Below are 24,833 nucleotides of genomic sequence, written 5' to 3'. Positions count from 1 at the left end.
ACGGAGAGAGAAATGTAATTCTTTTCTATCAGCACTACTTATATCTGTCTTTAAAAAATTAGAAGAAATAGGGTATTAAACATTAAGTATTCTAAAAGTGTATTCAAAGAGAATGTTGAGATTTGGTACCCACTTCTTTACCACTATTATCAGGATGTAGTTAATATTTGAATAAACTGCAATACAATTTTTAAAATAGACATTCCATCCAATGAAAATAAAGATCATTTCCAGTAAAATATTGCACATTTCCACTTCATGGTATAAAGTTTGTCCTTAATCCTGCAAACTCATGTATCCGCACAACTGTTGACAGGTGCGGTATGTTTTTTATTTCAGAAGTCTGGGAGTCATAAGGGGAAGAAGAAAACTGCTCAACCTAAAGGTAACCTGAAGAACTCCCCATACTTCATTAAAGATGGCGATGTCATAGGGGTCAAGGTAATGGTCTGGATTATCTGAAATCCATCCTTCCGTTTTCTGTTCATTTGTTTAAAATATCTATTGTGGTTTTGGAGTCGTAAATGATTTTGTTTTCGTTGGTAGTTTAAAGGCGTCTTTCTGTTGTTGTTGTTTTTTGTTTTTTTTTGATTTTGGATAATTTCATTCCCATTTCTGTTTCCAAGTTCTAACATGTTTAAGGGTCCTCCATGGCTCAGTTGGTTAGCGCACTAGCGCAGCGTAATGACCCAGGAGTGTCTCACCAATGCGGTCGCTGTGAGTTCAACTCCAGCTCATGCTGGCTTCCTCTCCAGTCGTATGTGGGAAAGTCTGCAGCAACCTGCAGATGGTTGTGGGTTTCCCCTGTGCTCTGCCCGATTTCCACCCACCTTAATGCTGGCCGCCATCGTATAAGTGAAATATTCTTGAGTACAGCGTAAAATACCAATCAAATCAATAAATCAATCAATCTAACATGTTTTCCCCACAATATGGTTAAAGTATTGCCGAAGGGTGATTAAACCCTAATCATTCATTTATGTCCTCTCCTCTGAATTATGATGTCAGATGGACCAGCCAAAATTTATTACTCAGCTCTATACAACGCACATCACTGATTGGTGGGATAGAATCCTTTAGTATTTCAGCAGTCTTGGCCTATTGTGTAAGGTCATTTTGGTTAAATGGACAAAATTTATGTTCATTTAGGGTATATGAAAAATGCATTATCTCACTTTAAAAGCTTACTTGTACTGATTATGTTACAGTCTTGCAGCATACAAATCCTAATAAAAAGACAAACCCCTCCCTTAGTAAAGACGGCACATGCGGGATAATGTCTGATTTGGGATAAATATCTGCATTATTACATGTTTCAGGACTTGACTCAGGCCGCAGAGAACAGGTTTGACTTCAGTACAGCAGAGGATGATGCTGGGAGAGAGAGACTAAAAGAAGAGGATAGACAGAAGAGACAGAGGTGAGGGTAATGTTTAACTGACGTGAGGGTGTGATTTGGGGGAGTGGCAGGCATGTGACAGTCTGCAGAAAACAGTTTTGTACTTTTGAGGTGTAGGCTCAGGGACCGACTCGAGACATTTGGATGAACATTTAAGTGGAGGGGCTGTGGGGTTCGGGAGTTTGTGTGTCGGGGGGGGTGGGGAGGGGGGGCTAGGGGGTATGTAGGGTAGAGGAGATTCCATTTGTTGGTTAATATTGACTGTTTTACTGTTACTGATTATTTCATCCAAACAAATAGGCCTGTGATCAGGTCTGTATATGTTTCCCTTGGGCTCTGCGCGATTACTTTCCAGCCTAATGATGGTCTTCAGTCCACTGTTATCAGACTATGTTGGGAGAATATATCAGTCATGGGGTTGGGATGGCAGGTATTTGATGGCGGGGAAGGCTATACGCAGTGTTTTTGAAACTTAAAGTATAAACAATGTTCGCTGTGTTGACAATAAAGTTCAAGCAGTTCGACTAAGCCGAAAAGATTAAAGGTCTCATTTCCTGATTCCCGGATTCCCCACAAGAACTCGCTTGAAATCTGTAGAGGGAAAATATGAGCATTCCTGTCATCCATCACACATAAACGACGTATGTTTCATGTGGCACCTGCATGTGACTACCTGTCCAAATAATGTATGCAGTAAATTTAGAATTGCATAATCCATATTCGTATGTATATATACACTAATTATCCTAATGCTACACTCGAAGATACAAATGATGCAGTATGATGTGTCCATTACCAGTAAATACGTTACCTCTTCTCCCACCCCTTGGAAGCCTCGACTCAGGCTTGGATTGGAATGAACAATCTTCTTGACAAACTTTTCAGATGAACGATTGTGAACGACACAATCTATACAACGTACAATGCTTAAATCAGGCTGAACAAGTGGAGCAGGTATTTACTTTAGAAATTATTAGCTGATAACAAACACAAAACAAACACGTATGATTAAAATATTATTTTAAAATTCAGACAAAAGCTGAGTTTGACAGCTTGTATGTATCCTGCGGAGATTTTTAAGCGGATTTCTGTAATCGTCTTTACGCCCACTGGTAGACATACTTACGTTTGTGAATGAAGACTTGATTACTATGAAATAAAGAAATATGCGCATCTTGTTTCACCAAGGCTCAATGTGAGTTGACACCGACACCTGGTTATATATGACAATTAAAACTTTTAATCAACGGGAAGCAAAGCTTGATCAACAGAAATGCACAACACCTGCATGACGGAAACGGTTACACCATGAGTGCCAAGGCTGGATAAAAACATACAGTTCATATTAAATGATTTAAATATTCTTAAATATTTGATCTCATGCACAGATTTGGACAAACACCCATCACACATATAGGCCTATATATTGTTTATCAGAAAAGTCAGGAAAACGGTGAAAGTATGTAAGTTCGAAACTTGAGCTTTCTTTTGGGAAGGTTTCATTAGTGGAACCACTGTTGTTGTTGTTTCTTTGGATTTGTTTCTGTGTAGACTCACATTGAAAGCCTCTTTGCCTATCACCGGATTACACAAAGATCTTTGAAACGTAGCACTACGCACTGGCCGACCAAGATTTGTTTGATTGGCTTAAATAGTGTAAACTGAATGGGCAAATGGAGGGAGTGGATTGAGTTCAGGTTTGCAGAGAAAAAACAAATAATTGAATGCGTATGATTTATGGGGACAGTTTCATAGATATTGTATACGAAATCTGTACATTTAATTAATATAAAGACCACTTATCTTCCACCAATGCGGCAAGCAAAATCTCCACAGCAGTATATGTGGAAATGATTGTTGGCAGCTTGCTATGATAATGACTAAAGTCATACTGGCCTAAAATTCTGATTGCATCATTAAGAAAGAAACAATCAGTCATTTAATCTATATTTTTCAGACGCAAGGATAGTCGCAAAAATGCACTGTCCGCTGGAGATGGGCTTTATGTGAGAAAACGACAAGAAGTGGGTCTGCATATCAAAGTGGACGACTTCAGGTGACACAAGAGACAGGGAACAGCAGGTCTTAAACAAACTGTACCAGACATCAGGTGACACAGACACACTCAGCTTTAAGACACAGGGAACAGCAAGTCTTAAGTAAACTGTACCAGACATCAGATGACACAGACAGCTCTGGAGCATACATACACCTGTCACAGCGCATGCTTTCTGAGCATGCTCTGTGTGCTGTACACACACAGCTTTATGGCACGGGGAACAGCAAGTCTTAAGTAAACTGTACCAGACATCAGGTGACACAGACACACTCAGCTTTAAGACGCGGGGAACAGCAAGTCTTAAGTAAACTGTACCAGACATCAGGTGACACAGACAGCTCTGGAGCATACATACACCTGTCATAGCGGATGCTTTCTGAGCATACATACACCTGGCACAGTGCATGCTTTTGGAACATACACACACCTGTCACAGTGCATGCTTTTGGAACATACATACACCTGACACAGTGCATGCTTTTGGAGCATACATACACCTGGCACAATGCATGCTTTTGGAGCATACATACACCTGTCACAGTGCATGCTTTTGGAACATACACACACCTGTCACAGTGCATGCTTTTGGAGCATACATACAGATGGCACAGTGCATGCTTGTGGAACATACACACACCTGTCACAGTGCATGCTTTTGGAGCATACATACACCTGTCACAGTGCATGCTTTTGGATCTTACACACACCTGTCACAATGCATGCTTGTGGAGCATACATACACCTGGCACAAAGTATGCTTTTGGAGCATACGTACACCTGTCACAGTGCATGCTTTTGGATCTTACACACACCTGTCACAGTGCATGCTTTTGGAACATACATACACCTGTCACAGTGCATGCTTTTGGAGCATACATACACCTGGCACAGTGCATGCTTTTGGAGCATTCATACACCTGTCACAGTGCATGCTTGAGGAACATACATACACCTGGCACAGTGCATGCTTTTGGAGCATTCATACACCTGTCACAGTGCATGCTTGTGGAACATACATACACCTGTCACAGTGCATGCTTTTGGAGCATACATACACCTGGCACAGTGCATGCTTTTGGAACATACACCTGTCACAGTGCACGCTTTTGGATCTTACACACACCTGTCACAGTGCATGCTTTTGGAGCATACATACACCTGTCACAGCACAGTGAGTGTTGACAGCTTTTGTCTCACCATACTGAAAAAAGAAGAGGAGCTAAAGGCTTGTAATTAACATTAGCAAAGAAATTGTATGCACTGCTGAAAGGCACATCAATCTGTATTTCATGATTTCATGGCATGTTTGCGCGAGATCAGTTACATTGTCAAGTACTGAATTCACGTCTTTCATTGGATTATGTTTAGAATCGTCGTTTCTTTGAGCATGAAACTGTAAAGCAAACATAAACTGAAACAATGTTGTGTTTTCTATTTACAGTGTTAATTTTGTCCTAGAGAGATGTATTTTATAGTTACACGGAAAGTCCTTGAGTAATATGTCACTTCTGTTGTCATATTCCAGATTATAAATACTGAGGAAAACATATTTTGTGTTGAACATGGAAGTCTGTGATACTAAATGATTAAATAATGGTTATGAAAGTTTTTCTTATATTGAGATAATGATGTAACCTGTTCGGAAATGTAAATACACTGTATTTCACTGTATTTTACCGCCTCCCCCCCCCCCACCCTTCAAAATAAACCTTGTGAAATAATGTGAGTGCTTATTTATGTACATGTACATAGGTGTCGCATGATGAATTAAGCTTGGAGTTGGGGGGTAGGGTTGGAGGGTGGGGTTGTGTTGGCGGAGGGTGTCTGAGGCAGATTAGCTGTTACTCAAATCTCTCAACCTTTTCACCATATGAAAGAGCAACTTTCAGTGTAGGTCTGAGATCTTCCCAGCTTAGCTTTCAGAAATACAGTTTATGTGGAAGCTGGAAACATGACCAACCCTATCTCAGAGCTGCTCATGCACATTTTTAATTTGATTTTAGAGACAAAACTAAATTGGTTGGATAGGCCAGTTTCAGGCTTCACAAAAAGTATAATTTTTATAACTGTGTGAGTCAACACAGTGTAATGCCTTCTGAATATGGTTGAATAAACACCTTGCTAACATGGGAAAAGGTTGAAGAATCACTGTAAGTGAATGAACCAATTCATACGTAACAGTAGCATATATAGTCTTCTCCTGTGGCGGAAATTCCAGGGACAGAAAATTTTATTCTTTCCAGAGGCTTTAGGTTTTGACACCATTGTATTTGTTTTATTGTCAATAACACAAACATATAGATACTGTGAATACCATTATCTGCCTTTGCTATATAAAAACATGAAGATCACATTTTCCTTGTCACTTGTTTCTCACTGTTACATTTCACAAGGATAGTTTGTGGACACATTATTGAATTCAGAACCGTATTATGTCAGAGGAGGTGTGGGTTCAATTCCAGCCGTACTGTTGGTATAGGACCTGGTGGTGAGGTGGTTAACATGCTAGCACAGCACAATGACCCAGGAGCCTCTCACCAATGTGATCGCTGCGAGTTAAAGTCCAGCTTATGCTGGCTGCCTCTTCGGCGTATGTGGGAAGGTCAGCACCAACCTGCGGATAGTAGTGGGTTTCTTCCCACAATAATGCTGGCTACTGTTGTATAAGTGAAATATTCCCGAGTACGTTGTAAAACACCAATCAAATAAATATGGTGGGAGGAAACCGGACAGAGCCCAGGGGAAACCCAAGCCCGCCCAAAGGTTGCTGCAGACCTTCCCACTTACTGCTGGATAGGAAACCAACATGAGCTGGACTTCACAGCGGCCGCATAGGCAAGGTCAGAGGACCCCTTCACAACAATTAGCCCATAGTTTGAGTGTTTTAACACCATACTCCGGAATTTTCACTTGTACAATGGCTGTCATTTCACTAACACCTTGTGTGAATTTATCAAGTGTTCAGAGCAACCCGACCTCTGGCATGCTACATTATACAAACTTAGGCAAGTGTGACACCGTAATGGTGGAACACAAGTTATCTCAAGCAAACCTCATGCAACACGACACAAGACAGCAAACAGACACTTTAATAACAAAACGAAATAATTAGACGGACAAAACGCAGCTTCTGCTTTAAACCTGGTTTCATTGTGTGTAGTTTGTTTGGTACCCAGTAGAAGTCAATGGTTTACTTCATGTTCCTCAACCAATAAACTGGACCGCTATCCTGTAAAACTCTTTAGCACTGTTAACCAATCAACCTGGAGCTATCTGGCTACACTTGGTTCACTTCACTTGTATAACCGAACCACCAATGTACATGTAGCACTGTTAACCAATCAACCTGGAGCTATCTGGCTACACTTGGTTCACTTCACTTATATAACCGAACCACCAATGTACATGTAGCACTGTTAACCAATCAACCTGGAGCTATCTGGCTACACTTGGTTCACTTCACTTGTATAACCGAACCACCAATGTACATGTATTTGACCTGATGTTCAAGATCAAATTACTCATTAAGCCGGATTCTTCAGCTCTTCAGTGTTTTGTGGAAACAACGCACGGTATTTCACCTAAAGTTTAGCATTTTTCAGGTGGCGAACATTGCAAGAATCGGACTCATCCATATTATAGGGCCAACATTAACATCTTATCAGAAATGTGAAGTGTTTGCATCAGTGAAATCATTTTAAGGCTACTATACAGTTTTTGAAATGGTATTTTACATACCAAACTTTAGGTGAAATACAGTTTCCACAAAAACCTACAAAAAATACGATCTACACTGAGTGTTAACTTTACCTATCAATTCATTAAACGAAAGATTTAGGGTTTGTTGTTTTTTTTTCACAGAATTATTTCAACACATTTGGTGATGAAGTCAATTACAATATTCAGGGAAAAGAATCTTCCTTGGAAATCAGTTGAAATTTCTGCCCCCCCATTAGTAAATTGATTAGTTTTGGCCAAAAATCAAAAATCCCATAAAGTCAACTGATGATTATTGCTGGCAATATAGTATTGCTATCAGCCTTACCCCACTCCTTAAACCTACCCTCTGGTAGGTACAACTTACACCAGCAAATCAGGTGTACATGAATTTACACAGAATAAGCTATTCCGTCATTATGCCTTCCACTGGGAACAACATCCTAATCCGTCAACCTTTTCGCATATGAAAGTGCCAAATACATAAATTGCAAGTTTAAGGAATACATATTCTTTTAGAGAAATATTACCTGTCGACAAAGAGGAACACAAGACGATGAGTAAACTAGAATAATAATTTATTCCATGGTAGAAAACGAGACACTGGAACAAGTCAGGAGTTTCAGCACAGACTCGTCGAGTCCAGCTTATCAGTTAGAACTCAGAGTGGAGGCTCACCCAAGCAGTCGGGCCATTTTCATATTTGGTCTGCAGTTTTCATCGTTTTTGCTACCAGGGTTGCAACATTTCGTGACGGGAACTCGTTTCGTGCCAGGATATAGTCATATGTTAGCCAAAACACAGTAACGGAGAATACATGCAATGTTGATAAGTAAAACAAAGAAAAAAGATATATATGAATGGGTAGGGGGAAAACTACATACGGACATCTGTGAACGACCAATCCAGAAGGATTTCAGTCTGTTCACGGTATTGTATGAAATGCATTTAAACTGGTGTAACAACAGTGGGAATAAGAAAACAATAAAATAGTTTAACTAGAGCTGGGAAAAACAGCTACATCAGATACACAGTTCTACTTGAACTTCACACATCATCTCTGCTGCTACAAGGTATTTGTGGTACAATCGTTCGCCCTTTACACAGAACGGGAGGTCAGCAGGTCTGAGAGCTGGGATACTTTTAAAGTCTGCAATAACCACACGTTGGTGCGCAGGGCGATACACAACCCTGCATCAGACTTCGACGACGACGACAATTGAAAACATCTTTGTCTATTAACAATGTTCGACTAGCCTGTACTGAAGGGACGACATCGGAGACTGTTTTGTGGGGAGGGCGTCTTGCTTTTCTGAGGTAGAATGCTTTCGTTAAAGATCCCTTCAACACTTTACAATCGGCAATCAGTAAATTTCAGATCGAATTCAATTGAACAGTCTTCATCCGTTTCAGCTCCCAACATCTATAATACAATTCTGAAGCTAACCACAAGACTGTGTACCTTGGGCTGTACTTTACACATTGTCCAATGGTAATCAGGCAGTTCACTTTCCGTAGACCATCAAATCTACCATTCGTTCGTCAGCCACACTTCTATTCACAATGAAAGATTCATAAATTTTTTTTTTCTCGTATTACTATACATATTTAAGATTCAAATACTACGATTCTTAACTACATGCACATGAACAGTACAACACAAATTGGAAAAAAATGAAAAACAAGACGCCAGATTTTAGTGTCACTGCAGCCTTCCATACGGCTTGCAGGTCAGGCTTGGATGTCGTAACTAAAAAAAGTGTCCATTTCCAAAAACCAAAAACTACATGAACAACATCAGTGCTCAATAGCCTATTTCAAAATACATCATACTGGCCAGGTGTTGGTCTAACTGTACAATTAAATTTCTCAGCATGCCCAAGAGTAAAGGGGGAGGGGGGTGAGAGAGAGAAAGATATTGGTTATCACGGGGAGATAACTGCCCAATAGATGTACATTCTGTCCAGATCAATTTCAACCTTAAGACATGGATAGTTACAGACAAAACTTTTGTTCTATAGGATATATAAGTACACAACATATGGGTCAATGCAAATTTCCTTCTGAAGCCACATATGGTTTAACTGTTCAAAACACTTATCTATTTCACAGTCTTCCAGGTACAAAGCTCACCTACAGTTAACAGATACAACAGTTTTTGTGTCTAACCACAGATTTGGGTTGTAAGACAAAAAAAATTCAGTTATTTCCTTTAACCTTTTGAAATATTAATGGATCCTCTTATTTCGGGCCATTCAAGGTGACAAAAGTTAAAACAATGTACTCGATGACATGGAATACCAAACGGGATTGTGGGGGGGGGGAGGGGTTATGTAATTAGCCCATGGAAAAGTTCACATAAAATTTCACCTCGTCAAATCTACAGGCGCTCCGCTCTTGACTTTGTGCGAGAAATACTCTATTTTCTCTCAATAGATTCATAGTAAGGACAAGGCATCAAAATTTAGTGGGATATGTACTTGCGTACTGAAAAAAAAAAAAGAAAAAGAAAAAAAAATAACATCAGCAAAATTGAACGAGATTAGCCGGTCTTCATTTGTAGTTGTGCATGTAGCAGTTACACAGTAGCATTTTAGGTACAAGATGTAACAATAGCTGTAGCTTCACTTTTCGCTGTTTTTAGTAGTACTGAAAATTTATTCATACTTGTATTAAATAGCTTTTAAGTGGTTTCCCAACCAAACTGAATTCATCCAGTAGTTATATCTTCATCCAGGTACCAAACAGTAAAGTTCCTCGTAGCGCAGAGAAAGAGGTCAAATTACGAGGCCCTTGTTGTTGCTGTTCTTGTTGTCATTGTTGCCATCCTCGCCGATTCAAGCTGTGGTTAGTTTCTTGGCATCACCCCCTTAACCAATAGGAAGTTCGCAAATGAAATCCATTGGCAGATAAAAAAGAAAACGACCTGCACACACTGTTCTTGTCGGACAGGAAATCTGGGTACTGTTTACTGAAGGTTTTGTCAACAGATTTGGTCGTATTGGGTCTGGCAGTTGTCAAGGGCAACAGAACACAAGCCAGTGACTTGCGCACAAACTCAGTGGATTTATCTCGAACACGGTGGATAGGTTGAAAACTTCAGATGGTTGTTTCTTCTTCTTTTTTTTTTTTGTAAGGGCACAAAAATGCCACTGTGTCCTCAGGTCTTAAAAATCCTAACAAAAAAGCTTTCTCAACAAGTATCAAAAATAAACTTTTCATTTATTACAAAAAGACCAGGATATATCTCAACGTCAACAATGCTCTATCTAAAATGTAACGTTAAACCTTTTGTTCCAACTCGTAGTTTCATTTCCACGCACCACTCATAAATTAACTCCCTTCATCATTGAGCCATCAACCACTCTGAACATAATAATCGAGCAAATTCAGAGGACTTTCTTGCTCACCAAAAAATTCAACAAAAATATAAAACAAGTGGCACATCACAGCCCAATTAATACTTTAGACTCACCCAACCCCCCTATCCCACACAATAAACCCACCCTGCCCACCTTCCCTCCCCTAGAATGGACCAGGTCCATTTTGATGCCTTACTCCAATAAGCTTGTTGGCTAGTTCAGGAGATGTCCATCCTGACCAAACAGGGGGGAGAACAAATAGAGAGAAAATGAGAGCAGCTACAAATAGGTCAATCTATGCACCACTGGAAGAGAGAAAGAGAAAAAAAAAAAAATTCGAAACAAGTTTTGAGGAGCTGAAATCAGAATAAAAATTCAAAAATCTTTGGTTTGTCTGTCTATCGTTATTCTAAGCCGACAGGGAGAAAGATCTTGTCAAAAACATGGAGAGTCGAGAGGATTTAGTTGCCATTTTGTTCGCGGCCTGGCCCTGGCCCAGGGCGTCTTCGCGGGTAAGGTGGCTGCTGGGGTGGGGGCGGGACAGAGGAGCTGACCAGCTGGCGAATACGGTACTGGGCTGCCTGGATGGAGTGGAACTCCCCGATCACCTGCACTGGTACCTCCTCTTCATTCTCCTCCTCACTCTGGCCCAGCACTACCTTGGCACCGCTTACTCGCATCATCTCTCGCAACTGAAAACACACCAAGTGTCAAGGGCATTCAAACACAGGTACATTATCACATCTTGATGATCAAGTCAACTGTCATTAAAACTTTTCCATTACCAGTATGATCGAGTTATTTATGCTTGTTTCTGAAAATGAAATAGTTATCTGACTGAACTGCTTGAAGAGTGAAGTTTAGCTATGACAAGTAAGATCTATATGTCGCAGTCGGTTAATAGGTGGCCAAAAATGTCCAACCCTTTATCATAGGCCAATATTGACTTAACGAAGGTCCTAAGTTCTAAGCAACAGACATTTTATGGGAGGTCACAAATTCTGCGCAATTTTTACTTGTGATAAACAACTCACGTCAGTAAATAAAAGACATGGTACAAGTTTTCACCAATGAAGCCAGGAGTAGTTGACTGGCAATGAAAACACGGGCTGGCTTCTCTAATTCTTCCCATCAACTCAAATCCCCTACTAACCCTTTCAGACTGGAATCCAAGTCTATAAATAACTTTTTCCCAGGTCAATGGTGCATAAACACACTGCAATTTTTAACTAGTTATTAAATAAAGTGATCAAATTCAATTTCATCAGATTTTTAGCCATATATATTCTTTCATCTTCACATTTTGTCAAAATCACATCACTGTATGTCCTACAACTCTACGATACTAGTACTCACATTTTGTCCCCCCTTGCCAATAATGCGGCCTATGACTTTTTGAGGTACTTTAATCTCCAACTTAATACAGTGGTCATCCGAGGCTAGATAACCATCGCTCTTTATCTTGTCGTATATATAGAACTGGGCCTGCAAAACATGAAAACACTGATGATAGCTGATGGTCGGGTTTAAACATTGTCCAGTCGCAGTTCTAACACACACGATGAACTCAGAAGTAGATTTTACTTACGATTACAGTATATATTTCAATATCTTTGTTTTATGATGTAATACGTAATATCCAAACTGAACCTCAATGTGAAATGCCAATGACACCAGATACCTGACCTACCTCCCAACATAATGGAACAATCCAACCAGTAGGAATTCTGCTTATGAGGAGACTAAGGAATACTTATTTCGTTTGACTTATTTGATTGGTGTTTTATGCCCTACTCAAAAATATTTCACAACTACTACGACGGCCAGCATTATGATGGGAGGAAACCGGGCAGAGCCCGAGGGAAAACCACGACCATATACAGGTTGATGGCAGACCTTCCCACTTACGCCCGGAGAGGAAGTCAGCATGAGCTGGACTTGAACTCATGGCGACCTAAGAAATACTAGAACAGCATGTTGGCTGGGTATTTGGCCTGGTATTTCATTAAGAAGATCAATGAAACAGATGCATTACAAAATGAAGGGTATCAAGGACCAGTTTAGCCAAAGTGCACTTCATTTTTACGAGCAATCTCCTTTTTTGGGACCAGGACCAACATCACTGTAAGATGTTACAAGAAAGTTTCCATATGTTAGTTGCTGAATCATTTGAACATTTCTGAAAATGAAGGCAAGAAAAGTTATTTACACTGTTACGGTACAATGTCCAAAAGCACTGCTAACGGCCATACAACTTTTAAGGCCGTTTTCCTTGATCGTTTGAACACCTTAGCTTATCCAATTAGAAACCTAGAATTTCCCCTTAATTCTGGTAAAACAAGTTATCTTACCAGCCACTGGGCATTGGAGTTGCCAGTGATGATGACTTTACGATAGGACATGTTACGGTACGGACCCTTCCTCTCTCCATTTGTTTCTCCTTCTTTGTCATTTGAAGAGACAATCTACAATAACCAACAAATTCTTCAATATCTCGGCACCAAACAAAAGTGATTGTAAAGAAGCATGTGTAAGACGTGTAAAACACTAAAGTCACAAACCATTGTGATTAGAGGGAGTCAAAAATTCAAGAATGAATTATAATAGCATGTCAAGTCAGTGGAGAGATTTTGGCTTGAACATATCTCTGGTTTAGGAGATCACTTAATGATCATTCATTAACTTGGTACCTTTAACTGGAATTTACTATTTTGTTGACAAACAAGTCTGCGGAAGCGAAATAAACAAAGTCTGCTTAATAATTCACATATAAGAAAAAAAACATCAAAATTTACCTTTCTATTATAATCTAAATACATAAAACTGAAATGGTTCATTTTTGTAGTCTTTTTTCATCTAGGATGAAAAAGCTTTCAACATCTTGGAGGGCAATTAATACTTCGCCAACAATTTTATGGACATCACAGAGGCATTCCATTATGCCTAATTATAAATACAAAATACACAAATATGATGAAAATCTTGAGAAATATCTAGCCAAAAAAATAATCTGTACCAGGTTTAATCGACTCACCTTGATTTTAGCATTTGACAACCTCATTATATTCCTCACGTTGGCCCCTTTGCCACCGATGACTGCCCCCACAGAGTTCTCTGGAATATACAGGTAGCTGGCCTCTACCATTTCCTGCTGTGGTGGTGGAGCAGGGGGTCCACAAAACATATTGGGGAATCCCCAGTTACCTCCCCCTTGCTGTTGTTGCTGCTGCTAAGGAAAAAAGCATACCATCTTGGTCTCTGTAAATGTTTTTCTGGGAGTACAGAGGATTTTATGAAGTGATATTGGACATTTCAAAGATGCGAATAAAAAAAACTACAATTAGGCCAACTCAAAACTAACACTGATCACGTTATCACCCAGGCATGCCAACATTTTGTAGCTTTACTCTGGTGAAGAGGTACCTTCCACAAAGGTTGTGGTGGTCAGAATGAGTCTTTCGAGTTTCCGAGTTGCTTATTAAACCAAGACTACCAAAGCAAGCTGGTTCATAAACTCACTAGTCAGAGGGTAGATTTCAAAGAATTCCAAGACCACAGAATCTGAAATTTTCTGAAACGTGCAATGGCCATTCCCTTTCAGTACAAAGTTTCGTTAATGGCTACTATTTTGGTAGTAAGTTCATGATATTTCCAACATAATGCAACCTATTGCTTAACAGTCCAAAAATCTGGTACATGTACTTCAAAAGATTTTTACCACCACAAAAAGGTCTTTCAAAAGAGTTGAAGGTATAGAAAACCTTTCCACAAATTCAAATACTTTAGGCATAACATGAACCAGTGGAAACCTGGTTTCAGGTGCAGAAGTCTAAACCCACATACATGTATAAGAAAGATCAGGGCAGATAAAAGTTGTGGCGATGAAGGCCCAAGTGATAAATATAGTTTTCTTGGAAACTGGACATACTGGAAGAAATTAAATGTTGATGCAGTAGGCCTACTATATCATTTACAAGGAACTTCATCGACCCTGTTTAAATAGCCTAGCTGCAGATGCACGGCCAGGGTATTCCTGGTTCAGAAATTACAACAGGATTATTGTACAACTAGATTCATGCTCAATTCTGAAACAAATGGAAAATAAATCTAAGCACCACTGGGGCTGATCCAGGCATTCGACTGTCGTCGGATTTCTTGCTTCAATTTTGTAGCGCCGTACGTCAGAGAACGCACCTCGGCTTAACACGACGTTTCAATAATTTTACTGTATTACAGAAATTTTACAGAAAAAAAAATTATCTCACCAGATTTAATTAATTGTAAGCGTTGCCCGGTGAGATGCTGTCTTCTCATTTCCATAAACATTCGGCATCCCTAATGAATTTTGCACTGACTCTAATATTTCTTATTTAGAAACTGCTGGCTAAACTCTAAAATAAACCCCCAAAAAATGCATTTCAGGAGACCAATGCAGTTTGGGCTGAGAGGGTATGCTACTGTCTGACATAATTTGTAATACCATCGCTGAGTATTACACGGCTTGTAAATCAACTGATTTTCGTCTGTGGTGGTTTGTAAATGATACAGACCTGTCCCACAACACTTTTGTGAAATGGCCCTTCAGCTGCACGTAGCTTAAATCGTTGTGAACTATCCCAAAATGTCTTATGCAGTAGTTCTGTGTTATCGTATGTCACTTCAAGGAGTGACTGGGTAAAGGTTACGTCATAGCCTAGGCCGTACAATCTGATAGCAACATGTTTGATTGAGTAAAATTCTCAAGATGGCTGCCTCGACTCACACCAGTCATTTGTGTAGTACTGTGATTTTGTTCTATATGTTATTCAGTGAAATCTCATTAAAATAATAAAGTGTGATACTTTTTACAATGATTGAGTATTCTGTTTTCCATCGAAATATGATTTAGCCAGGTGCTGTCTTGTTCGTTAAAGTTTTGGGGTCAGCTGTTCAAAAGTGTATTAAAAATTAAGCCAGGCTTAAACCTCAATACTATTCATGGCCTAATACAAAAACAAAAAGGTACTTCACTTCAGACTACAGTTAATAGCTGGCTTAACTGCCGAACACACTTTGATACAATTAAGTCTTGGACATCAACCCCAGACGTGTTACAGCAGTCCCAGTGCCCTGGGGTAAAGGCTTACCATATACGGTGGGTATCCCGGGGGACCTCCTCTGAAGCCAGGGTAGTTTGGGCCTGGGCCGGGCCCTATCCCGTGCATCATGTGGAGAGGGGGAAAACCAGAGAACATCTGCATCTGCTGCTGAAAACATGCCAACAAAACATCAATCTCAGATTAAAAGAACTCACAGAATTGGGAAAACTAAGCAACTTACTGCGTTTCACCTGAAGTTTGGCATGTAGAAATGAACTTTCAGAAGTTGATGTCGCCTCAGCTTTTCTGATAAGGAATACTTCACGAACGGCTCTTCACGGATTAGAATCAGAACCGTGCAGAAACAATCAAAATAAGTCACTTGAAAAATACTAAACATTAGGTGAATTACAGTAGTCATGGGCAAAATTTTTGCAGCATATAATTTCACTCCTGGGCATCAGATGTATCATACTTACATTTTGTTGGTTTTCGTTTTCATGGAAAAATTTGCGCATGCGTTCACTGATCATGGCCTCGGCCTTGGCAGAATTTTCTACGGGTCCCGTGACGGTGATCACCCGGTCAATGTACCAGTTGTGAGGCTCGTTGGAGCTGTACCGCGCATCCTGGACATCACTGGAGCTGAAATCATCAGAACTGTACGTTTACCATGATTGGCAGGTCGACCTCCTGACCCGACTAACACACAGCATCCACATAAACTACAGGCAGCTTTTCATGCCCGGGTCGCTATGCTGGATTGTAGTGGAATAATTAACCAACAAAACTGGTATATTCTCTGATGGTACATACTGTGATTCTTCACCCTTTTTTCGCATGTTTGCTAGGTGTTGTTTATTCAAGCATATTCTGCAGGCATTATTCTGTTTGCACAGATATAGTTGTACTTTTTGTGACGCCCTGAAATTGGCCCATTTTGTCTTGAAAATCAAAGTTTTAATTCACCACAGAAAACATTTTGGCACTTAGTCTGGAAATCTGTTTCGTGATGGATTTAACACAAAGGGTGTAAACCTTTAGTCCCGCTTGTGGGTGTAATCATAACCCAGAGGGACTCTCAAAAGTAGCTTGTTCACTCACTCCTTTACACCATAAAATTTCAGTTTTATGTTGTAGATTGCTCCAGATTTCTCAGAGAATTTTTCCGCATACAAGTTGATACTTACTTGGAGACAACAATGTGCGTATCCGTCTGCTGCATGATAGAATTTATCACTTTCCCTCCTTTACCAATAATGCGACCAATTAAGAAGTTTGGACATAAAAGCTTTAATGGAAATTCCCTGAAAAAAAGGGAAAGAAAAACAATGACACCACTGCCAAGACTACCATCCGTTTTGCTTCAATTTTTTAAATGAACATAAACGTTTCAGAAAAAGCCTACTAGTCGAGGACAGTTCCTATTATGTCCTAAAAAAATAAATGGAATATATACTGGATGACAAATTTCTTCAGCAGAATCTCAGCTTTCATAACTTAGACTGGTTCTCTCTTTATACAGATTTTTTAAAAATTTTCTTAATAAATGAATTACGGTGTAATGCCACTTCTGTCATAATCTGAATTCTGTCGTAGATTTCAAAATTAAACGCCACTGGAAATGAAATCTTACTACACTAGATTTTAAGGATAGTGAAGACAAATGAGTTACCCTTTGTTTAACGCCTGAGCCTCCTGTTGAACTACCTGTAGGATTTCCCTGACAGCGTCTGTGCAATGTTCCGGTTGATTACCTCGTATAGTGGTTACCTGAGCAGACAGACGACCAAGCAGGTGAGAACCGCTGGGACAAACAAATTAGGAAATCCTCGGCAATGGTAAAGGGTAGTACTTCAGAAGTACTACCACGTAATGAGAAACACAAATCAGAAGTTCTAGGACCTAATGAGAAATACACTTCAGAAGTTCTAGTACCTAATGAGAAATACACTTCAGAAGTTCTAGTACCTACTGTGAAATACAATTCAGAAGTTCTAGTACCTAATGAGAAATACAATTCATAAGTTCTAGTACCTAATGAGAAATACAATTCAGAAGTACTACCATGTAATGAAAAACCCAAATCAAAAGTTCTAGTATCTAATGAGAAATACAATTCAGAAGTTCTAGTATCTAATGAGAAATACAATTCAGAAGTCCTAGTACCTACTGAGAAATACATTTCAAAAGTAATGGCCCATAATCAGGAACACTTTGAGAGAGACTTCAAAAGAACTGAGACCTTGGTCAGAGTTCCATAACCCTTCTGTACAAGGCATTTACAGCCAAAAATCTAAGAGAAGTTTGATCCACACCTTTGTGACAGTGTTTGTACTCCCAGTTCTGTTTCCTGGTGACTAGCACAAAACCTTGGCGTTGTCTATTCCACTAAACATCATAGCTACCCTAAACTCAAAGGTGCTGTAAAAGCCTTTTCACACCCTTCCATTGTTATCTTGTAATAATATTTGTGTGAAATGGCTAAATAATTTATAAATAAACCAGGTATACAAAATGGTTCCAAAAACGACGTAAAACCACAAAAAAAACATGGAAATTGAGAAACATCCGTAACTGCTTGCAATCCAAACCACATGATACTTACTGTTTCAACTGCCCCGTAGTTTTCTCTTCGGTGTATGTCAACTCTGAAGTGCAATAAAAAAACATACATGTTCAAAATTTTCAATGTTCTGCATTAAGCTGTCACATGATGCAATGAAGAATCACCAAAATTCTGCATAAAATTTACCATCTTAAACCGAGCAATACAATCAATGTTACAGCCAAAGAAATATTTTCATTAAAATGCATAGACAATCATTATCAATAAATATATGTCAACATACTAAAGCAAATCACAACATTCTGTACAGAGAAGGGTAACTTACTTAGCTTTGGAGTTCTGTGTAATAGCACGTATTGTGTTTCCGTCTCTCCCGATTATGGCCCCAATAAACTCGCTGCGCACCAACATCCTGTACCACAGAACACAAAGCATTCAACAAGGGCTTCCATTTTATTTGATTGGTGTTTTACGCCATACTCAAGAATATTTCACTTACACGCTGACGGCCAGCATCATGGTGGGACAAGACCGGCCAGAGCCCAATGGAAACCCACGACCATCTGCAGGTTGCTGGAAGATCTTTTTGCGTACAGCCGGAGAGCTTCCATTTTAATCCACAAGTCCTTTTACCCTCCAACCCTATCCGATTACACCCACTGAATTAATATTATTTTCATTGGGTCTCAAATACTGTACTCAATTTATTCAATTTTGTCCTTTGACGCCATACTCAAGAATTTTTCACTTGTATAACCATGGTCAAGACAGCCCACATTAATCATCTTTCTTGAGAAGATACCTGACAAGCCTCCAGGCCAACAGGTATAGCCTAATCAGCGGGAGTCTGATTCAAAGCAGCAACCTCATTTGTCACAGGTCAATGAGCTGATGCAAGAAAAATAGCTGGCTTCAATGAAAACCAATTCAAATTCATAGATTCTGTGCAGTAACAAGTAAAAATGAACACGCAGTTCACACTCACGGAAAACACGAGCATGCTCTCCTGCTCCTCTCACCACAGCTAAAACTTGACTAATGACTAGAGAATGCCTGAGTGGGCAACTCTATTCTTGTTCTCACTGACCTGACAGGCAGCTCCAAACTTCGCCCGTTGTTCATCCCTGAGTAGTGATCGACCGGGCGGGTCCGGCGAGACGGGCGGCTCTGAGCAAACTCCACCTGTCAATACAAGAACAGAACATACAATACAAGAACAGCACATACAATACAAAAACAAAACATGCAATACAAAAACAAAACATACAATACATGCTTATAAGACAGAACACTACGAGCTCAACACTATTGTGATCATTTCTTTGATGTTACAATAATTCTGGGTCACATAAACTAGCAAATCAACCTATCCTTTCTCACCTGCACATAATAAAACGCCCCATCCCAGGTTTCTCCTATTCCTATTCAACCTATCCTTTCTCAGTTTCTCACTTGTACTTCTTAAACACATGCTTTCTCAGTTTCTCACTTCATTTCTTCAACCTATCCTTTCTCAGTTTCTCACTTGTACTTCTTCAACCTATCCTTTCTCAGTTTCTCACTTGCATCTCTTCAACATATCTCTGCCCACTTCTCATCAACCTATTTCTCCCCACTATCTCATTTACACCTCATCAACCTATTCATTCTCAATTTTTCTCATGCATCTCAACATATCATTCACCTCATCAGGCCTATCAATTCTCAGTTTCTCATTTGCACATTTCTAACCTATTTTTGCACCTCTGCAACATATCTTTCCCCACTCGCACTTTGTCGACCTATTTGCCGCAACTTTCTCATTTGTACCTCATCAACCTACCCATTTCTCAGTAGCACCTCTTCAACAAATCCTTCCCCACTTTCTCACTTGAACCTCTTCAACCTATCTCCCCCATTTTCTCACTTGCACCTCATCAACATCAGTTGAACTTGCCTTTGCTTTGTTGAACAAAAGCACAGCCTAACTTTCAGAAATACAAACACAGGGTTATGTGACAACATACCTCTAAAGTTCGTCCCATAAAATCGTAGTTCTGTAACCTTGTAAGTGCCCTGAAAAATCAAATGCATCGTATGTTAAGATAAATTAGCACTGATAATCTACACAAGGTATGTTCTTTCAACAAGTGCTACTGTAGTTCCACGGGAAACAAGGTGTAAATATGTGATATGAAAGAAATCCTATGGAATCGAGCTCACACTAAGGTTGAAAAGGGTTCACTTAGCACTCAGAAACAAAACCTTCAGAAGTTTCTGTTAAATTTAACTGACGGGAGTGTATTCAAAGTGAAGTCCAAGCCTGGAAATAAGCAGCAGGACAAGCACAATGTCCTCAACCAACTAGGATTTTCACTTCTTGTTACTGGACAAAACTGCTATGTACACAGATTGCAACTTTTTTATTAATGTGAACAGCTGAAAAATTTGTCATGTCCTAAAGCAACTTAAAAATTATTTCCAAGATTAGAAGCTGAATCTGGCAGATAAGACTTCCAATGGGCAATTATCTTGGAATGATGCTGAGGGTTATGGAAAGAACAACATTTTTGTGGCTATCACTTAGCAATGAATGGGTGGAGCCATGTGTTTTTGCACGACATAACGCCATGCAAAAAGTGCAAAGGACAAAAATTCTCGTTTCCATATTACCCTTTGAAAGTAACAGCAGCAGTATTAATACATTGCAATTTTATGCAATTTAGCAAAGATATTCAGACTGCCTGCACCTTATTATTTAACCCTGTTTTTAAGACGCAGAGATTTTGACACTTGCAGATCCCAGCCCTATGATCTAATTATGGTGCATTCGATAACAGGAACATGTAGGTGTAGCATGTCATTTTGAAGCTTTGTGAGTCAAAACATACACGGATACTCACATCTGAGCCTGGTCAGCGTTTTCAAAGGTAATGTATGCGACTCCCTCTCCCCCTACAACGTAATGACAGGAGCTGTGCGTCAAATATACAGCAAACATGTCAACATATTCATACTAATCGTGTCTGCAAAGAAGCACATTTTCCCTGCACAACAGCGACTTGGGCTCCCCTGTGACTGGACCGTTGTTCTCTTACAATGAAGTTTACAAGTCTGCCCACAAAACATCTTCGCAAAGGCAGGTGTGAACAGCAGACTACACAGCTTGGACCCTGGTTACTTTAGGTGAGAAAGGCTCCCCATTCAAATTCAAATCCACACAAAAGTAACAGTTTGTCCAGAGCTACAAAGCAAAGATCTGTTACATAAATAAATCCACAGACAGTCATTACTTTTCAGGGGCTGCTTGCAAAATGGGATCATAAGCTAAAGTTGATCATAAATTGTCTAAAGATTCGCAATGCTTGTTAGTAAATCTGATCAGTGTCAATATAAAAAATTTTGTATTTCACCAACATTTAACAGTTTTTCTAACGACACATTTTGCTTGATTCGATTAATCCATGAGGCCACTTTAAAGTTTTCTGTGAAGTTTGATTTATTTCTAAACATTCCACAACCTTTACATTTACTTCTGAAACAGCATTTCTACAGGCCAAGTTTTACAGCCCGTCCTTCATGTAAATAGTTCCCAATTATTCGTGGTTTACAGCAGCACTGACCTAGGTCTATTCTCTGTACACTGCCAAAGTTTGAGGCTAATTTCTCCAAATCTTCTTTAGCTGCCTGTTGAGTGACATTGCGGAGTAGAATTTTACTGCTTTTACGGCTGAAAAAACAAAAAGTCACATATTAACGAGCACGTCTTAATAATAAAGTTGTACACAAAGCAGCCCATCACCAGGGATTGTCCCAAAGGTCAATCTTCATTACCCCAGGTACACGTACATTTAACCATGGACGTAGAATAGAAAGAGGTACAAAACAAAAATTCATGACCATACGAGATAAAAATACACAACCTAATCACACAAAACAATAAAACCTGAACACCAGTTTTGAGTATTTGTATTATTGCACAATGGCACGGAATCCACATCGCCCCTTTTAGCCACCCTATCCACCCAACAATGCAGGCTTCAACAGTCCACTAAATCTTGCTAATTAGGGTCTACTTTCCCACAACTTCGGAAATTAATTTTTCTTCATGTTCTTCATATATAACATCGCTTTATGGGACATAATGTGCCCGTCGCCATTCATGAAAAAATTATGGGACATGACTTTGGAAGTTTTGTGAAAGTGGTCCTAGAATTCTACTTATAGTTACCTTGTCACAGAAATCCATCCCTTGAATTGAAAGTACAGAAAATGAGGTACATTTCACTATTCCTCATCCATTTCACACTTGATACAATTTCAGCACATTTTAATTTGATTTTGGAAATAAATTGGATTGGCCAGTTTCACGGCTTCACAAAGAGTACAATTTTATCGGTTAACACAGAACAATGCCTTCAGAATATGCTTGCAGACATCTTGCAGACAAGGTCGAAAAGTTACAGTGTGTATATTACCATGTCAACTCTAGGTTTTACCCTTGTGGGTCGAATCTGTGCATATGATGTTTGACCCACTTGTCTTCTACATGCAGTGTACCTTTGCATTTGTGAGTAATCAACCATGTGTACCTGGGCACTACTAAACTAGTGTATTCATTTTGTACCCTTTCTCATTAATCCCATCACTTCATATGGCTCATTTTAAATTTTGATTTACAAAGTCACTGGGAAAGTGTGACAACAAAGCCGTGTCCAAAAGGGCCAAGGTGCTCAGTACAACATTCCAACAAGCAGTGAATTACTTTTCCAATGATACTGCACATGTACAAACAGGTTACATTAGAAAACAAAGCTCAGTCAATGTGTGCTATCGGTGTTTGCCACCATTCTGGTCTGAAGCAGTTTTACATATACACTTCTGGAGGCAATGGTGGAATGGGCTGAGGAGAAAAGTGAACAAAAACGCTGATTCCACTGCAAAGATGCTTTCTACTAACCAGCCTTTAATCAACCAAGCCATAATTCATATATTCACATGTGTACATGTACTTTAGTAAAACATCACTTTGGGTACATTTGGCAAAAGGCAGAGAGTTACATGTGCCTTGTGGCAGCATGATGTGGGTTAAGAGTAAGCCTTGTAAGGCAAGGCTCTGGCTGCTGGGTCAAACGTGGAAAGCTGGGCCACATGCTTCATCCATGTGGCATGCTTCTACAGATACAACTAGCTAACTGGGATCTGGCTTACCCTTCATACCCAGGAGTAGAGTCCTCATCGGTGCTGTCCATGCCCAGGTTGATGGGGTGAGCAATAGAGAACGACAGACAAAGAAAGAGAAAAAGATTGCGGACTTCCAGAGAAAACAGGCCTAAAAGTTACAGGCTGGTGAAATGCTGGCCTACTCAAAGGTTGTTGTTGGAAGGCGAGGCCAGCGGAGAGAGAGGGAGGAAAGGAGGGCGGGTGGAAAGGATGCAGCGACCAGGAGAGGCCAGGCTTGTTTACTGGGTTAGGCTGATCCAGCACACAACTGTAGGCCAAGGAGAGAGTTAAGGGAGAGCTGAGGTATCTAGTTACAATACCAGTTACACTACTACCTCCTCGCCATGTTCCCACAGGCAGACAACTACTAACAAAACAGGCACCCCCCCCCCCCCCCCCCTCCACCTTCCCCAAACCCCAACTCTGATGGATCAGGGAAATGATCAACTGGAAAATTCCACCTCATACTCAATCTTTTTCACCTGATCATTCTAAATTGAAATAAACACAGTACCAAGATTTAAATATTACCAAAAATATTTAAATTTTTTTTATCACCCTTTTAAAGTTTTTAATTTTCAAAGCATACAAATATGCCAAATTTTGGATACTCCAAGACAATTTAGTAGAAACCTGGCTGTAGCTCAAGACACTATTCAAAATGGCATATATATATATATATATGTATATATATATATATATGGTGTACTGGCATATGTACACCCTACAAGATAAAGGGCTTCCCTAACAGATCACATCTGCCCACCTACCCCCAAACTTCAGCCCCCAGGCTCGGCCCAGTAATCAAACAGACCCATTATGTATCCCTACCCCCTGATACTGCATCCTCTAAGACCACCAGGTGGGGGTCATGTACCATGTGTTTATCCTGCTAAATTAATCAGTCTGCACCCAAGGGCCTGGCAATTCTCTGAGAATCTCTGCCCTAGTCAGTGTCCATCCTTGAGGGAGTGGTAACTGTTACAGGAGCTGTTCCCAGGGACCCAGCCCCAATACTAGGAAGGTCTCCTAATTGCAGATGTACAATAGAACTTCATGTATACATTTTATATAGGTACAGTAGATGTAAACAAGTCCAGGGTTTTAACACTCTATTTGACCAGCCCATGCATCTTAATACGCCATCCTCATCACATCCTAGTACATGTACCTTGTACTTGTTTTAAACAAGGATAGGTGCAACCCAGTGAATAAAATCACACAAGTAGTATGGGAGCAGTAATCAATAAGCTTCCTGCAGATTGCACACTGTCAACCCTGCCCAATACAAAACTTGACAAATGCATTCATGTAGGAAACTGCAATTTGATCAGTGACTCTGAATGTATAATCACACAGTATTGCTATGAAGAGTGCAAATTCGTATTCCAGCGGGTCCAGGAAGGAGACTCCACTCACACGCCTACAAGTACACACTATAATTCTT

At 39.8% G+C, this 24,833-nt stretch overlaps 2 protein-coding genes across 7 annotated transcripts in view; one reads left to right on the top strand and one right to left on the bottom strand.

The window, feature by feature from the left end:
• The window catches only part of LOC135478170 (ubiquitin carboxyl-terminal hydrolase 40-like), a 37,954-nt gene extending 33,761 nt beyond the window's left edge, over positions 1-4,193 (top strand). The window contains exons 30-32 of the mRNA XM_064758441.1: positions 340-441; positions 1,320-1,420; positions 3,357-4,193. Coding sequence (XP_064614511.1) covers positions 340-441; positions 1,320-1,420; positions 3,357-3,459 — 306 coding nt within the window. The 3' untranslated portion in view covers positions 3,460-4,193. The remainder of the gene's footprint in view (positions 1-339; positions 442-1,319; positions 1,421-3,356) is intronic.
• Positions 4,194-9,687: 5,494 nt separating this feature from the next.
• The window catches only part of LOC135477455 (insulin-like growth factor 2 mRNA-binding protein 2), a 30,484-nt gene continuing 15,338 nt past the window's right edge, over positions 9,688-24,833 (bottom strand). Inside the window, exons 1-15 of one of the 6 annotated variants that reach the window (XM_064757570.1) lie at positions 23,375-23,637; positions 21,787-21,893; positions 21,067-21,118; positions 20,191-20,239; positions 19,272-19,366; positions 18,510-18,596; positions 18,224-18,266; positions 17,291-17,388; positions 16,806-16,922; positions 16,095-16,275; positions 15,664-15,783; positions 13,572-13,766; positions 12,889-13,002; positions 11,894-12,022; positions 9,688-11,229 (exon numbers count right to left, since the gene is read on the bottom strand). In XM_064757570.1, coding sequence (XP_064613640.1) covers positions 10,999-11,229; positions 11,894-12,022; positions 12,889-13,002; positions 13,572-13,766; positions 15,664-15,783; positions 16,095-16,275; positions 16,806-16,922; positions 17,291-17,388; positions 18,224-18,266; positions 18,510-18,596; positions 19,272-19,366; positions 20,191-20,239; positions 21,067-21,118; positions 21,787-21,893; positions 23,375-23,415 — 1,659 coding nt within the window. In that variant the 5' untranslated portion in view covers positions 23,416-23,637 and the 3' untranslated portion in view covers positions 9,688-10,998. Of the gene's footprint in view, positions 11,230-11,893; positions 12,023-12,888; positions 13,003-13,571; positions 13,767-15,663; positions 15,784-16,094; positions 16,276-16,805; positions 16,923-17,290; positions 17,389-18,223; positions 18,267-18,509; positions 18,597-19,271; positions 19,367-20,190; positions 20,240-21,066; positions 21,119-21,786; positions 21,894-23,374; positions 23,638-24,833 lie in introns of those variants that run through there. The other 5 variants (XM_064757565.1, XM_064757567.1, XM_064757566.1 and 2 more) reach the window with 5 other exon arrangements.

This window comes from Liolophura sinensis, chromosome 11 (genome assembly GCF_032854445.1).
Source record: "Liolophura sinensis isolate JHLJ2023 chromosome 11, CUHK_Ljap_v2, whole genome shotgun sequence".
Classification (NCBI taxonomy): Eukaryota; Metazoa; Mollusca; class Polyplacophora; order Chitonida; family Chitonidae; genus Liolophura; species Liolophura sinensis.
This window is presented reverse-complemented; position numbering and strand designations above follow the sequence as displayed.